Source organism: Bubalus bubalis, chromosome 1, assembly GCF_019923935.1.
Source record: "Bubalus bubalis isolate 160015118507 breed Murrah chromosome 1, NDDB_SH_1, whole genome shotgun sequence".
Classification (NCBI taxonomy): domain Eukaryota; kingdom Metazoa; phylum Chordata; class Mammalia; order Artiodactyla; family Bovidae; genus Bubalus; species Bubalus bubalis.
Genome location: NC_059157.1, coordinates 97,761,233 through 97,779,019, shown reverse-complemented (window position 1 = coordinate 97,779,019; position 17,787 = coordinate 97,761,233). Strand labels below are relative to the sequence as shown.

General features: G+C 40.6%; 1 protein-coding gene across 21 annotated transcripts in view; it reads right to left on the bottom strand.

The window, feature by feature from the left end:
• Positions 1–996: 996 nt before the first annotated feature.
• Positions 997–17,787, bottom strand: part of BBX (BBX high mobility group box domain containing) — a 295,350-nt gene continuing 278,559 nt past the window's right edge. For 14 of the 21 annotated variants that reach the window (XM_025283397.2, XM_025283378.2, XM_025283462.2 and 11 more), the window contains 3 exons: positions 13,406–13,603; positions 11,234–11,420; positions 997–6,802 (listed from right to left, as the gene is read on the bottom strand). In XM_025283397.2, coding sequence (XP_025139182.1) covers positions 6,715–6,802; positions 11,234–11,420; positions 13,406–13,603 — 473 coding nt within the window. In that variant the 3' untranslated portion in view covers positions 997–6,714. The remainder of the gene's footprint in view (positions 6,803–11,233; positions 11,421–13,405; positions 13,604–17,787) is intronic. The other 7 variants (XM_025283472.2, XM_025283473.2, XM_025283479.2 and 4 more) reach the window with 4 other exon arrangements.

Sequence of the window (17,787 nt, the reverse complement as noted above, 5' to 3'; positions counted from 1 at the left end):
ATGTGAAATTAACCTATCATGGGTTTTCCATACCATCAAATCTCCCGAAACACCTTACCCCAAGGTTATCAGGGCCTTAGAAGTTCATTTTGAAGGTTAAGTTATACTTAGCATCTCCTTTGAATACACTAACATATCAACCTTCAAGTTGGAATAAATATAGGTAACAATTACCACTTAATGGGCATTTCTGTTACAATGCCCCACACCAACATATTCATATATATTGCCTTTTTATCCCAGTAGTGGTGTTAAGAAGGTATTATTACCATCATTTAGGTAAGTGAAGTGTGATTCAGGGAGGTTAAGAAACCTAGGGGTAAATGGGTGGACCCACACTTTGGAGCCAAATCTGTCTGAATGCAAACAGCTGTGACATAATCATACTATATATGGATTTGGGTTGGCCAAAAAGTCTATTTGGGTTTTTCCATAAGATGTTATAGAAAAACAGAAATGAACCATTTGGCCAACCCAATATTTATACCGTGTGTGCTCATGTGGACTCATGCGCCATTCCAAAGGGTTAAAAAAAAACACAACAAACCCAGGATATCCAAGGTTTTAAGTCTCAGGAACATCCTATTCAGCAAAGTTGAGGTCTGTGTTTATACTACTGTCTTAATGATACTATTCCAATCATTATACTGGTTCGGGGAAAGACAGTGTGCTTAGGTCACACTTTCCAAGGTGGCTCTTCTGCACATGGACTGAAGCGTTCTTCTTCCTTCTGTAGGGATGACCTCTGCTCTGCATGTTAGGGAAAGCAACCAAGGCTGCTCAGACAGTGGTGAATCTCAGGTAGAGTTTCGAGGAGACCGTCATATGACGTTCTAAAATAGCTGAGAAGTCTTGTATTAAAGTATTTTCCTTACTAGTTTTTAGTGGAAATGGTATACTGAAGGCATATACATGATGGTCAGTAGTTTGAACCAAAAAAATATATATCAGATCAGATCAGATCAGTCGCTCAGTCGTGATATATTTAAATGATATCTTTAAAATATTTCAAATTTTTATTAAATATTTTTATTCAGTTTTAAGATCACAGTTAAAGTACTTTAGCATGTTATACACATGACTTACATGTGCAATTTTTAGAAATATCAAATTAAGTATAAGATTTTGAAGAAAGAAATTATATAAATGTGTATATTGACTTTTACTACACATACATCTAAGAAAGCAATAATTCTGTTGTACCATTAAGTGGAAATCATTTATTACATGGCATGTTTACACCAACTCTAAAGAGAACCAAGCCAATTTCTGAAAGCAAAAAAATGAGCGATTCGGTCATGCTGAAAACTGTCAACAGACTTAAGATCCGGTGGTCAAATGAAGCTGTGGTTAATTTTTGACAGGTAAGTAAGCAATTCAAACCTGTAAGAAAAGTTCATAATCTGGTATGTGGAATCTCAGGTGGTTTTTATTCCTTTTTGACAAATTCCTGAGAGCAAGACTTGTTTAGTGCTAATGAAATGAGAAAAATGTTGCCAAGCATATGCTGAGCTCCAGATCACAAACCTCCCCTCCCCCAGTTCTGCTGCTAGGAGCTGAGGCACTAATGTGAGGTGTCAGGGGACGTGACCACCCCTCTGGGGCGGCAAAGGAAGGTCACTGTTCGTCTGTGAAACATGCGCCTCTGTGATTCAGGTAAGAGCTTGTGAGGTAAGACTTGCTGTGTGGAGGGAGGGCATGGAGGCATTGAATTAGGTCTGTGTTACTCGGTAACCACTTCTGGCCCAAGTTATTAGAAAATCTTTGGAAAGAGTAGTAATGTTCACAATAACTAGGTTCTGTGCATAAAAATCAATTTAAGGGCAGGATCAATTTTGACCACTGGCTTCAACAAGAAAACAGTGGCCAAGAGTTCTAAGCACAAGGTTTCTTTTCAATTAGTAGTATAAATCATACCACCACTAATACAATTTGGCCATGAGAGGAAGCTTTTTTGTATGTGCGAAGAAAACGTGTATTTATGCATTTTTAAGGAACACATGGATGGAGGTGTGTGAGGGGAATCAAGCGGATCTGCCTTGTTTACTCTTTTGTTGCTTCTTTTTCTATCACGTGAGGCAGATCATGTCACCAGTGAAAAGGACAGGATTATGTAATATGGGGTGTACTAAACTTCACTATCGTTTCCAAAATGAAAGTAAAGCAGTCCATCAAATCCTGAATACTTCACCAGACAGATCTGGTAAGATGAACTGAAAACTGTTTCTTTTTTTTTGTAAGTATGATGTTAGTCGATCTATCCCCAAACTCCAATAAAAACAAAATCCAAATCTAATTCTTTGGGAATACTTGTATAAATAAAAGCAACACCTAATTAACAATTAGTACACTCTTTACAAGGTGCAAAAACAAGGTCCTATGTGGGGAAGGCTAAATTTTAATTCCCACCTAGCAGTCACTCTGAATACTTTGTAGGTCAAATGTCGTAAAAGCATTGGCTTCTGCTGCCCATTTTCAGCAACACATTGTTCTCTCTGGAGAAGGTGGTTTGTAAGTCTAAACACTGCAGTGGAAAATAGTGGCACTGAAGGTGGAAGCAAAAAAAAGACAAACTTTGGAAACAGGACTTACTGAAATTAACTGTTAAAGCCGAGGTAGCCCATTAGGATTGGCCTTATCTGAGGGCTCTGTGGAGCACTGCAATCAAAGGTGAGCCTCCTCACAGCATTGCGCACACCCCGACTCTCCCTTTACAAATGATGACTCCAGGCCTTGCATGAATTCCTTTTCCCCGGTGAAGTGGCGCTGTTTCCCCTCTGCTGTATGGATGCCGGCCTCCAGCTGCTGGTCTTCAGGACACAGAGGATTCGTACAGTAGTTAGCAGGCAGCATGGTCCCACTGCTTCACATTAATGCCAAACGCCAAACTTGGAACAGACTTCCTTGATAACCCCCAGCCCTCACCCCACGCTGTATAAACAAAACATGTCATTCGGTTTTCAGCTTACTCCTAGTGCTGTTATCGATTTACAATTTGCTTGAGATTTTACATAGGTGCAAACATTTCCATATGATGAGCCAAAGACTACAGAGTGCAAACAAAATTTTCTAGGACTCAGTCAGGGTAGCATCTGACTTGATAAGAGAACGACGGGGATTAAACAAGTTGGATTCTGAATAAACAGACTAGTTCAAATGCTCCTTTTTGTTCATAGTGTTCCATCACTTTTTTCCTCTGCAGCAGTTTTAATGGTGGGAACTAGTATAACAGTGATAACATGGGGATGAGTTCAACATGGGTTTGAGGGGGCACTGGTAGAAAGCTCATCTGATGGAATTAAATAAATATATTTCCAATACTTGAGGGGAAAAGACTGTCGGGATTATGAGAGTATGACATATCCTTTATAAAAAAGGGGGCTTTAATTAATTAGCAACTTTGATCTATAATCTGGGAACTAACTTAATTTGGGGTTAAGAACCTGTATCTTCAATGTGGCTGTAGGACATTTTTCTTTTTCCTTATCTCAGTATAGTTATCCAAACAAATAAAAACTTAAAAAGGATGTCTTACAGTATTTTCTTTCTTTCACCCAGCTTCTTGGAGCTGTAGCTTCAGTTACTATTATATACTCTACACACTTCAAAATTACATAGGAAATACCCAGAATAACTAAATAAATAAAAGGCTAAAGAAAACTGGAACAGTACTGAGTCTCCATCTGAGACTGATCATCCACTTCCAGCATCACAGAGAAGGGCTAGGACAATTTTTTTTTTGTTTTTCAAAAGATTTATATACAGGTTTGAATCCAGAAATTAAGGTTAAAAGCATAAATATTGATAATTTCAACTAGATTCAGAATGGTTTCAGAAAGATATGATACAACAATTTAGAATAAAACAAAGCAGAAGAGCATATTTTGGTTTGCTTGAGATATACATAAGGTGCAACAACTTTTTCTCGAGGATGCTTGTGGGACAAATGTTAGTGTAGACGGTGTTTGCTGGCAGATTAAGGTACACACCATAGCAATATGATTTTCCAAAATAAAAAAGAATGCAAGAAGTGAAATGAAAATGATAAATGGGGGGAGGGTTACTACATGTTGGTCTGAAATACTTGTGCTAACAAATGTTATTACCTGAAAACACCAACACCCTTCTCCAGTGGATTCAGGGCATGAGAAAAGCACTATTATTGAAATCAAGACTTTGCTCAGAGAAACAACAAGGCGAGTGTCTAGAGGACTATAAAGCTTTGCAGGATTTCTGCTACTCTCAGTGCCTAACCGCTTAAAAATTAAGCATTTCTACAAAAAGTTTTTTTTTTTTTAAAGTATCTGAAAACAGTCATATCCAGTAGGTTGCCCTCCACCCCCACCCCTGCCTATGGGAAAAGCCACTGAGGTTTAGGAAAAGCAGATCAAGTAAGATATATTAATCACATAGAAAAAAGTAATCATTTGTTTCGCTTCTTTTTAAAAAAAGGTCCCATGAATATACAGCAATCTCTTAAGGAACTCTAGTGAAATGTAATCGGAGGACTGGAAGGAAGGAGGGGGCTCTGGCAAAAATAGATCTATTCTAACGTGTTCTAGAGAATAATAAGTTAGTACCATTGTCAAGGTGCATGTTCTGCACCAAAAAACTTTTGTTGATTTTTAATCTTTTTTGGATTTTAGCTAATAATTTTTACATCACTGCTAGCAAGTGGTCCAAAGACTCCAACAGCCACCGACACTAGGACCCAGCAATTTTTAAACGTTTACTTTGTGTTTTGAAATTTAGAAAATATTAATAAAACAGCATCATAGTAAAAACATTATGCTAAAATCTGGGGCTGCTCACCTGATTTATTTCTATGTGAATGGGGTTAAGTTTTTAATCTCTGATTAACCTTACTTACTACTTCCATCTCCCTCCATGTTCACAAGGAATATGTATTTTTGAGGACACCATTCCAAAGTCCTGCTGCCCTCTTTAACTGCTTTAAAGAAAACCCCCCATTCTCTCTATCCTTTTTCAATTCTGTTAGTATGGTGTACATATTTTCCAGCACCGAAACTGAAGTAGTATCTACAACCGTGAAAAGCTAAACCTAGTCAGTACTAACAGAGTCATTTTTTGTATGGCTATTAGGTCAAATTACGATTAGAAAAAAAAGTCTTCATTACAATTCAGTCAAGTATAAATAAGAAAGCTAGATAAAACCTTGTAAACTGTCACCATTTAGAGAGCTAATTCAAAAGCTTCAAACTCGAACTAACACTATCAAAATTCCGCCAGTTTGAAAACCAATAAAAATTATTGCTGGAATCCAATAATTAAAATTTGGTAGTTTGTGCTGTGATGCAAGAGTGGGGAAATACTTTGTGCTATGGAACAAATACCCTGTAAAATGTGTAGCCGCCGACTAATTCTGATTTATCACTTTGCATCTGTTGCTAAGAAACAAGACACTGTGAACGTCAGACGGTGGAGTCAATATGCTGGATGTTCTAAGCCAGTTAATCCACTTGGCACTGGCATATGTATGGTTGGTTTTCTGTTCAAAAGCAACAAAACATGAAAAAGAAGCAGGAAACTTGCAGGTGGATCTATGACTGCGAGTCCCACTGTGGTCAGGCACACCTCCGTCACCATTTACTCAATACCTCCGTAATCACAAAAACTCAGAATGGCTCTAAAAACCTGCTGTGCCATTTAGGCTGTGCATAGCAATTGCTACCCGTCCAGTCTGTCTGGGATGGATGTAAAAGGTCTGTAGCTCAAAGTCCACATGAGGTGAGTGTCTTCAATGTGTTCAGAATAGTGAAGTTAATACTAAGGTCACTTCTGAATAATAGTTTTTTTTTTGTTTGTCTGTATGAACGATCCATTGGTTACTCAGACCCCTGTGTAGAAAATAAAAAGAATCCTCAAGGCATGAAAACATTTGTAATCTGCAGGACTTTTCCCCTGTCTGGGAAAATATTTGCCACAATTTGCCCCAAGCAAATTCTTCTTGGTCACTCAAGGCTAAGAAAAAAAAAAAATTCAGCTTGCAAGAATTGTAATTTTTTTTTCCTCTCTTTCTCTTTTTGCCAGCAAACTACCACTCTGGTGGCAAATATAAAAGTGCAGAATATAGGGACCACGAGGCCGAGCATACACCGCTAACAATGGTACATCTGCCTGCCCGTGCTGCTTGGGAGTCTTTGAACAGGCATTTTAATATTATTCTACAATATAAATGTAGGTATAACCTATTATATAAACCATCTTAGAACTTAAATCTCCATGTACAAAAAAGACTAGGAATATCTAATAATAACTAGTGCAGTGCGTCAGTTTTTGCTTTTTTTGTTGTTTTTTTTGTTTTTGTTTTGAAAGAATAACTAGGTAATATATGAAACTAGTTTCACACTCTCTGGTTGGTAAAAGAGATGCTGGATGAGCTACAGTAAAGGCAGCCTTTTACCAAGTTATCACCTGTTACCATCAAAAGCCTTCAATAGAAAGCAAAGCTCTAGATCATCCCATTTCTACTCAGTATCAGACAGATCACATCACCCTCAAAGATTCTGGGTTCTGAGAGAACAAAACTGGCCCAGGGTGCCAACTTCTGCTTCAAGTGAATCTGGGCCATGGAGGGCAACAAGCACTTGTTTGCAGTCTATATTTTCCACCACATGGACTCACTAGCATCCCTCGGTAAAGACAAGGCTAGGGTAGTAGGTAAAGCACAATGTTTTACAATTAAAGGGCGCTTCACTGGTCAGCGCAGGAAATAAGTACAGGAGCCTGTGGCATTTCTTTTGGCTGTCCATCATGGGTAAGTGGAGTTGACCTCTGACCTCTGTAAAACAAGAGGAAAAGAAAGAGAGAAATCACTTATTGAGAGTATGTTATTAGAAATAAGAGAGGATGATGAATGACCAACAAACGCTTTCCAATATATCTTGTTTAACAGATGCTACTGCCATACTACTTATGTCTTTTAATTAAAACTGCTTTAAAGCATCTTTATGTTTCTTTTTTAAGGGTTTCTTATCTCAATTCCTCTCACACAACTCAACAACACTCTCTGCCCTCAAACAAGCACCTCCGCGATGTAGAGATAAAACCCGAGGCACCAACAAATTTGGGGAAATTACCTAAGAAGTGGAAAACTTTCAGTCAAGGGTGATGGTTTCAGGATGGCAATGTTCCCTTGGATCTTCTTATACTAAAAAAGAACACATTCCTTTCCTTGACTTGACCAAGGGGGAGGCTATCCTATACTAACTGATAACCTTCAGACTCATTTCTTGATATACAATAATAGGCCCAATTTCAAAATTTAAGGCCAATAAAAGGGTCGGCCTCTGCAGAGAGAAGTGAACTGTGACTGAAAAAATGAATGAAAAGAAAACAGTGAAGCTCTCCTCATGAAAGAGAAGTCTCAAAGGCATATGGAGGAAGAGTGTACAGGGAAGAAGGGGAGGACCAACTCTGAATTTCAGTGTGTGAGAAAATTCAGTCATCTTGAGCCAAAATCTACACATATGGAGAAAGAACTCTAGACAAGCCGTTAAAAATTCATGGAAATGCTTATATTTGGATTGGATCTACATCAAATAGTTTATTTTTATTTTTTTTAATGAGTAGGAAGAAAAATGCCACTTGCTTCATGGTTATAAGAACATTTCTCGGTAGAGTCGACAGAGCCTCTCATTCTAAAAAGACAGGATGGGGCACATCTGTGACATTTCCTAACAGGCTTCTCGAGCCTCAATAAGGCAGATGCACCGCTGAAAATATGGGGGCATGCAGCAATGTCTTCACTGGATTGACCACTTCAATACAGTATCTTTAGATTATGCGAAATAAGAGGAGCAATTTTAAAATTCAAACTGTGTCTCTCCATAGCTATATCCAAGTTTCTTTCTCTTGATGCACAAAAAAGAAAATTGATATAGATATCTAGAAATGCAACACTTTGGGATTTCAGAATCTAATGACCAGTTATCTTAAGATATAGGAATTTTTTAGAAAAACAAAACATGTGTTATAATCAAACCTCTGGATTAATCCGTTTATTCATGTGGGGATGCTTAAGAACCAACTGTTCAACTCTTTGTTCAAGAAAGATGAAGTTAAAATGGTATTTTTTACTTTTAAGATTGAATATGTAACAATATTACAAAAGCCAAAAATATTTTAATAAGTATTGGAAAAGGAAACATACAAAGAAAAAAAAGTGAAAGATGCAGAGTACAGTAAAAAAGAAAAGACATCAAGGGGACAGAGAAATTGGGTTGATAGCCCAGCTTGTGTGTGCACGCGCATGCTCAGTCGCTCAGTCATGTCCGATTCTTTGTGACCCCATGGACTGTAGATTCCCAGGCTCCTCTGTCCATGGAATATTCCAGGCAAGAATACCGGAGTGGGTTGCCATTTCCTACTCCAGGGCATCTTCCTGACCCAGGGATCAAACCCACATCTCCTCCATATCCTGCATGGGCAAGCAGATTCTTGACTACTGAGCCCAAGCAGAGGTGTGATGTGGCTGCCACCAAGTGGTGGCTCCAGTCCCCGGGGCAGGTCAAGTGACAGTCCTCAGCCTCTAGGACAGGACGGATGCTTGCGTAAGCAGCACTCTTGAGCAAATGCTAAGACACAGGGGTTCAAAGACTTGGATTCAGATCCTGACTTGGTTTAGCTGTGTGCTGTTGGCGAGTTCATTAACTGCCTGTACCATCATTCAAATGTAACTAAAAAAGATGCACCTGGCAGAGCTGATTTTAAGAATAAATTTGATGAGCTTCTGTTCTTATAAAATTTCTAGTAAATAAATAGGCTCTCAACAAAGGTTAATTTCAATTTCCTACTTCCTGTGGTTTATAAAACTGTTTGTCTATGTTGGGTTTCTGAACCCAATATTAAGATTTCTTGTGACAAGAATGCAAGTAATATATATTTACCCCTAACTCTGTGGACCACCTTTTAAATTATGAACTAGGTGATCCCGAAGCAATAATTAATTAATGTGCAACCCAGGTACAATTACGTTAAGCCTGTCCATGGAGGGAAGGCTGGTAACTCTGCTTTAACAGGTAAGGGCTAGAGTTACAACTAACATTCCCCAGGAGAGGCTGTCTTTCTGGATGTTAAGAACACTAACCATTTGTTATGTTGATAGTGAAAACTCTAATAAGCAATATTATTCGTTCCAATGAGATGTGTTAAACAAAAAAGAAGAACTTCTACTCAAATCATTTTTTCCTGTGCCTCTTAGATAACTTGGGTAGTCACTCATTCATTTGCCCATTTGTCCACTCATTCCTGATGTAACAGGAACTAAGGAAGTTGTGTACATGGAGAATAAAACCAGTGCTTTGCTTTCAAAGTGCAATGGAAGGAAGCAGACATCAAACAATAACTACAGCCCCGAGTGGCAACTGGTCTAAGAGGGGTGTGTACAGAGATTGTGCAGGACTTCAGAGGAAGACTGAGACAAGAGGACAAAGGACAGACAGACTGAAGGAGGAGCAGCAGTTCACTGGGAAGGAGGATGTGTAAAGGCAAGAAGTGGGCTTATGTGGATGGGAGTAAGCAACTGCACATGAACACAGGGCAGCAAGGGAGGTAGAGGTGGGAGTGGAAAGGCTGCCGCTTTCTGCTGCACCACAAGCCACGGGGGTGAGGGTGGGGGTGTGTAGGTTAACAGTGCAGAGGTGTGACCTGTCATGGCCCAGCAAGGGTGACTGTGTGGTAGCTCTTCCTGAGCTCTGAATTATGACCCCCCCGCCACTGAATTCTTATATGACCTCTTATTTCCACAATTTATGAGGGCACTTAATAACACGCAGGCACATATTTAATTCTTTGTGCATGCATTATGAGTTTGTCCTCTGTGCTCGACTGTGAAATGCCACAAGCAGAGAAGTGTCTGAGTGTTATCCCCCTCAGAGATCTGAGCAGATTTTAACAATGCCTGTCACTTGCTATTAGGCACTTGCAGTGTACACATGAAAAGGAATTTGACTTCTTGGAAATGTCTAGAGGCTATTTGTGAGGAAGCACTAGAACTGTAATATGATAGGTAAAGAGCAAGACACAAAGAAAACTTTCATCAGGGCCTCCTAAACCTGCAGAATCCACCTGCAATGCAGGAGATTGATTCCGGGGTTGGGAAGATCCACTAGAGAAGGGAAAGGTTACCCACTCCAGTATTCTGGCCTGGAGAATTCCATGGACTGTATGGGGTCGCAAAGAGTTGGGACAGGACTGAGCAACTTTCATTTCCTAAACCTGGATGTGAAAGATGAAAGAGAATGGTGCCTGACCATTGTGGGTGGGTAAAGAAGTTGGGCTGGATTTCAAGCACTTTTGGGATGCAGACTGAAAGCTTAAGAAAGGAACTCATCTGCGGGTAATCCATTTTGAATAAAAATATGAAATACCTGAATTTACAAAAGACTTTCTTACCTTCCCAAATGTTCCATTAAATAGCAGAACACTCAATTATATACTTACAACTTAATAACTTTCTGTGGGGCTTTACTGAGTTCAAAAGGCTTTCACATCTGATCTTGTCTGATTCCTTACAACTGTGTGATTCTTTGGGGATATCGTTATGCTAAATGGAGGATGAGAAAACTGAGGCCCAGAGAAATGAATGACTAATAAACACAGGTTGCTTAAGATAAATCCAGGCCTTGTGCCTGCCATGAGTCAGATGGTGAGATGCTCTTTTTCCCAAACCACACAGTTCTCTTCCACTGGAACCACCGACGCCATCCTCAGTGGGGGTGTTGCCATATGCTAGGCCTGGGACACTAGATTTATTCTATAGTATATCTCTATGAAAGGAGAACCACTTACAGCCATTGCACAGAAGAAAAAACAGAGGACAGAGAAGTGAATGCTCTTGCTCAAGGTCTTCCCTACAGTTTTCAGCTGACAGACGCTGCACTCAAACCCAGGTCTGAGACTTGCCTCTAAAACTCCAATGATTAGATAATACTGCTTCTCTCTGCTCTCTCAGGACTCTTGAGAAATGAAGCTTAGTCACAGAATAAACTATATTCAAAGTAAAGTTCTTGGCGGGCGTACTCCCTTATATATTCCTGCACGGCTAAATAGTAACACGTGGTAAACAATAGTCTCCCGAACCCCAGTCATTGTGGAAAGTATCACCAATCACATCAGAAGGCATGAGCTGGGTTTGCATGTTACGGTCTCCACCCATGTTCTGTGAAAGGGGTGAAGCTGCCCCAGGGCAGCTAGGCTTCCCACCGCTAACCTGTGCACGTTCTCCATGGCGGCCACTTCGGCCAGTGCGGCGAGGCTGAAGAAGGCGGACACGGCCGGCATCTCTGGGGTGCTGCTCCGCGTCTCCGCAGCCTCCCTGTTGTGCGAGCATTCGTCACTGCAGCCGGTCTCAGGCACCTTAGGGAGACTCCTCTGCAGTTGTTCCCTTGGTTTGTCATCTGCAGCGGAAGGGAAATTCATCATGAGAGAGGAACGCTGTTTTCTTCGGAGAAGGGACACAGAAAACTCAGTGCCAGACAATGTGAAATGAGCTAATATGCTTTCCTGCTCACTTCTGTCATCCATGGAATATTAAGGCTGTTACAGAATCTCTTCTTCCATGGGAATAAAACTTTTATTGAGCTCAGCTGCAACCACGAGCAGCATTATGCCCTGAAGCCGAGCAGAGGAGCTGTGTTTTATCCAAGGTCAAAGAATAGGTCAGTCTTGGACAGAGAGGGGAAAAATGGGCCTTGGTCAGAGTAAAACCCAAGGGACTTCTGCAGAGGGGCCAAGGAATGCTATAAAATGGCCCTGCAAAACTCAACTGATCAAACACTCTGATGACGCCACAGCACACCTACTATGCATGCTGAGTTACCAATACTTAGAATGGCCTGAACTAATCCCAGTAAGATCCTACACTGTTTGTTTGTTTTAAAGACCTTCTGCAAGGGAGACAAAGGGCCTTCTGGTATTTGTGAAGAGGTGGCCGAAATGCTACACCAACCAATACACGGGCTGGAAATGATTGTACTTCATTATGCAGCCCTTACAGATGAGGAGGAGGGGGAGGAATCTTCATCGTTTTTCAAAAAACAGCTTACCTATAGAAAGTAACTGATAAAGGCTGTAAATGTCATATATTAGAACATGACAGTGCTATATGCTTTTCCACATAAAAGGGAATGTTTTCTAAACCTTTCACTCTTCCTACAAGCAAAACAGAAGCTATAACAACTTATACAATATGAAAATGACAGAACAGAATCCAGAATGGATAAGGAAGGAGAGCAGAGCCTGCTAGGCTAATTATCAGGAAAACTAGATTCTAGTCCTTAGCCTACACTTAGTAGTTCAATATATTCTGAAACAAAATTCAACCTCTGTGAGCTTCACTTCCTATATAACAGTAGAACTGGGGGGTCTTAAACATGTTTTAAGGTTTAACAATCTACATATGTAAAACACAAGTGCACAAAATCCACTAAGTGACTTCTAATTTCTATCTTACCATACAATGAGTCCAGCAACTGGATTAACCTAAATCAGATATTTATAAATATCACCCTCAAAGATCATTCACTTAAAATTTTTTTTTTAAGTGAATTTTTTTTTAAGATCCATTCCTATGGGCCTTTGACCTTTTTCTGGAAACTGGATCGGGGGAGAGGAGGGAATACCTCCTTCAGCACTGATAGAATGAGATGCTGGAGGCACTGAAAGGCAGAAAGGCAACGGCTAACGCCAATAATGCTCTGCTGGTGGAGCACCGCAAGACGTGAGGGGGAAGCACAGTGTCACTCTCGACACCATTCCTTAACCTGGGTCCCTCCAGGCAATTCCCACAGAGGCCGCCACACGGCAAACAGACCACAGGCCACAAATGAAAATGGAGAAATTCACTGTAAGTTAATATCTGGTTACCGAGTAGCTTAGAGAACCAAGAAATTGAGAAGCATTCTCAGGCTCCTTTCATGGTCTGAATCAGCTGTATAGGATGTGTGGGATACTTGCTTTCTTAATTCGGGGGTTTACATACCTCATGACCCGGCTTGTAATGACTTAAATAGTGAACCAGGGACTAAGATTCATTCAGTACTTTTAAAAGTCTCAGATCTTTGGGAATTTACATAAGAATCTGTGGTTGTACAAGCTGAGAAAGCCAGGGCAGCTAATAGTACTAAAAGCTACCTTTTCTTCCTAGGAACTCTGGATGTGCTCTTGGGAAAAGACCTATGATTTTAACATAGAGACCAGAACATACATGTTTATAAGTCTGCAGGAAACCAGTTCTCAAGGAGACCCGGAGAGAGAACCCACAGAGCAGACCTGCTTTTCGGGGAGGACCCACAGTTGGCTTAGAGTCATTTTCTGGCCACTGAGGCCACGATGGCCCCTCGCTTGCTCCGGTCCTTTCTGTCTGAGCACTTCCTTTTCTTACCCAAAGTACCTCCTGCTGGTGACACCCGGCCATCTGCTGTCCTGACCAGGTGTGTGATCTTGGTTTTCCTTGCTTTTCTCTTTTGGCTGCCCACCAAGGGTTCTTGAGTTGTTGTTGGCTCTGGAGTGTTGGGAATGGATAGGGCATTTTTAACCTTATAAGCAGGCTCTGTGGTGTTTTTGTCTTCTGAAAATATGGCTGCAACATGACAAACCATATACAGTTACACACAAAACACAAGTGTTACTTGTAGAAGGAAACATTTCTAAATGTCTGACCTATTTGAACGAGAACTTAAAGTTTTCAAAGTACTGAGGGAAAAAAGAAATATTGACCATAATTTTAAACAAATATTTCTTTAAATATTAAGTACAGAATAGGATACCCTCTGTACCCCCAACAGAACACTGTACTACGAGGCTAATGGAGTAACATTTTCTAAGTGGATCTTGCAGGTTGCGGGGTGGATAAGTTTGTGTAAATATGAATAAATGTGTCCCAACAGACAAGTCACACACATGACCAGGATCCCTATTTGAGATCCTTTTGACCAGCTAGTCTGGAGACGAGTCTGGAGACTAGTCTACCAGATAAAAGAAGTTTCTTTCCTTCTGAGGTACTGAGGTTAAGTACGTGCTTCTTAAATTTACACTTACATTTGTTTTCAACCTCCAGGTTGGACTGATGAGAAAAGAAATTGTCTGTGAGACCTGATCTTCTTTTATGCATACTGAGTGCATAATAGAAGGACCTGGCAAACACTGATGAAGCTAGCTCATAATGAAACTCTCCCATTGGCAGAATTCAAGGACAAGATAATGTGCTTTAGGGAGATAATTTAATAAAGTACATGTCAGCGGAACTCCCTGAAATGTTAGTTTCAGGTTTTCTAATTCTAATTGTAATACCAGCAAATCACTTAATAGCACACACTTGTATCTTATTAGTCACTGTGTCAAGAGTAAGGAACACATTTGCCACCAAAGACCTTGCTCCCAGTTCAAATGGGTCAGGAATGCTGTGTCTCTTCATTATTTATTTCCTTAGGAATCTGTCCCTCTCCCTCCCCCTTTAATTTAAATTAAGACAGGAAGATGCAGATATGAGTACAATAAGCATTTAGGAGTATTTCTTTGTAGTCAAGTTTCCTGATTGGGAGAAAGAGGCATCTTTCCATTTTTAACTGTCCAATCTCTTAAGACAGGTCTAGAAACTGTTTTTGACAAAAAGAAGGGGAGTGTGGGTCAGGAAATCAACTTGGAGGGCATCTGCAGGGTGCTTATTAAAAGGTGGATAAGAAGGCAGACATTGGAAATAACACAGTATATGTAGTGTAGGAAGACAAGCTAAAATAAAAGGAACACAGCACAAGAAATAACTCAGGGTGTGAAAAATGCACTTATTGATATAAATACTTATATAGGTTTCATTTAAAAATTTTAATGTAGCTCCCTAATGGGTTTAGGTGCAGCCTTGAGAAAGGAGGCTACAAATCAGTAACAATTTTGCCCTTAAGCATTGAAACCAGGCTTCCTATTCCAAACAAGTGGGATATCATTTCAATCACATCAAGAGAAAGGATGTAAAAAGCAGAAATCATATCATGATTTGTGGCTTGGTCTTGCTATATTATTGCATAATAGATGTTTGTGTGTTGACAGGCTTAAGACAACAGTTACTTAAAAACAAACAAACAAACAAAAACTATTTGGCAATGCTCCCAAACATCTTTTCAAGCAAGTAATTAAAAATTAGGAAGAAGGCTCCTTTTAAATTATAGATCTGATCAGGTCAGTCGTGGAATATTGATACTTTGCAGTTAGCTTCACATAGGCCAGTGGTGGTATATATGCATTAAAAAAAATTTTTTTTTTAGTTTAAACTTCAATGAAAGCTACCAGCAAAATAAAAAGATAATTTGGTTAGAAACACTCCAAAAGTGTTTCATGACTCTGCATTAGCCCTGAAATTCAAGCCTCCTATATAAAGAAGCCAAAATCTGAGTTTACAATAACCTCACTGGATATTCATAAGCTTCAAAGTCTAGTTTCTTATCTAGGCCGATCAGTTGTCCCTTCTGACTACGAGGGGAAACTTGTGATCTCTGGTATGATCACTGGATTACAGATGGACCTTCCAGACAAAGCATTAACCTCTGCTCTCTTTTTCTTCTTCTTCCCAGAAAAATCTAGAACTTGTGGAGATAAGGGTGTAGCAGGATTCCAAAGATGAAGGATGTATTAAATCCAAATTACTGCTTGTATAAGAAAAGAATCAAAAAGGTCAGAGAAAAGGCATGGACACCAGAAAAGGGCTAAGAGGGTTGGGAAAGATGACCTGGTTTCTATGGCAACAATAGGGGGCTAATGGAAATACCACAGTCACAGAAGATTCTATTCTTGACTTTTTAATTTACTAACTGTGGGACCAGGGGTCTCAGTTTCCTCATGTAAACATGGAAGCTGGATGAGACTACCTCTAAAGAAGCCATCCAGCCTGAAACTTCTTTTCATTTTGCCACACAGCCTAGAATCAAGGTCCTGGCGGTGTTTTCTCCAGTCAGCTCCGGTGTCTCAAGGCTGTGGGAAAGCCTTGACTGCAGGACTCCCTTGACTGTCAGCTTTTTGTTTTCAGTGAGACTTCAGATATTTTAACTTCTTTTCAGTGGTTACTCATTTTCCTATATGTTTCCAGAAGAAGCCAAGGGTATGGGTACAAAGGGTTTGCAAATGGGAGGTGAATCAGGCCTTAAAGGCAATGGGCCCGGGGGACGCTCAGACACCAGCAGCCAAGGAGCCGCGGGGTCAAAGGCAGGTGGCCAACAAGATACCAGTAGACCATGGGGTCACAGGGGTTGGGAGGCTGGGAAATAGTAAAGGAATGAATCAGGCTGTAGGCAAGTGAAAGACGAAAAAAAGGAGAACGTCCTAGAAGTTCTCATAAATCACTACAAAGAAGGCAATGCCACCTCTCCAGGAGCTGTCTTCTCTAAACCACTGTCAGACTGGAAAGTAATCACAGGGCCTGTAGACCATCCACACTGGAAAAAGGCATCTGGGACTTCCCTGGTGGTACAGTGGTTAAGAATCTGCCCTCTAATGCAAGGGATGTGGGTTCTATCCCCAGCCGGGAACTAGATCCTACAGGCCACGGGGCAACTAAGTCCACATGTTGCAACCTGAGAGGCCCAAGGGCCGCAATGAAGAGCTCACAGGCCAGTTAAGACCCAACACAGGCAAATTAGAAATTTTTTTTTAAAAAAGAAAAAACTTCAATATACAAAAAAGGCATGTAATGTGATCTTCCTGTAGCTAAGAGGAAAAGGGCAGAGTGAGTCTGTCCCATGCTCTGACCCACGGGTGACCCCTAGAACATCTTGTCTTATCTGGTGGCCTAGACCAATGACGGTCTTCAGGGTCAGTGCTCAGGGAGAACCCTCTCCTAACACAGAAGAATTGGGAAAAGCAGGTAAAGCTAAGTCAAAGACGTACAGCTGAACTTTGAACAACACAAGTTTGAAATACACAGGTCCTCTTGTAAGTGGATATTTTTACATAAATACATACTACAGTACTATGTAGCCCACGGCTGGTTTAATCTGCAGATGCAAAACTGCTTATACGGAGAGCCTAGAGGGCTAGCTGTAAAGTTATACATGAATTTTTGACTGAAGGGGTGAAGTGGGGGCGTGAAATGACTGTTCAAGAGTCAACTACAGCTGTCTGGGACAGAACAGTAGATCTGAGTCCAGCAACATTAACAAAGAGAAACTACTTTTATCATCCTCTCCAACTAGCTGGTTAAAGGATCTCAGGCAGGAACCCTGAACACATGTAGAAATTGTGGTCTACTGGGACACAATTTATCTAGATTTACATACACTGTCCTCCCCACCAACCTGCAAGATTCAAAACAAAGGCTTAGTGGTGCAAGAAAATTAATCAACAGAAACCTCAAACAGTCACGAGACCAGAAGGGGGAGCTCTCAAGCCTTGTGATGATAGTAGAGCCCAACAGGAAGAAAGACCTCTCTTCTTTCCTGGCAGGGACTCACACAATGAAAAGCCACACACTTGATTTACCATAGCCCTCCCAATCCTAGTTTCTTTCCCCCTCTATAAAACTCTCCTTCCTTTGACACATGGGGGCTTGCACACCATGGTTGCACACCCCAAAGTTAAATTCTCTGCTGATCCAGAATATACTCATCTTTGCCGGAGAAATAACTGGCAGTCTGTTAGTTTCAGGTCAACAGTGGTGAGAAACAGGAAATAGAAAAAGCTTAGGGGAACAGCTCAAAGATGTGTACCGGGACAGCAAGATTGCTCCTTTCCCCTGCCCCTCCCCCCACCCCTGCGCTAAACTAATGGAAATGTGAGAAA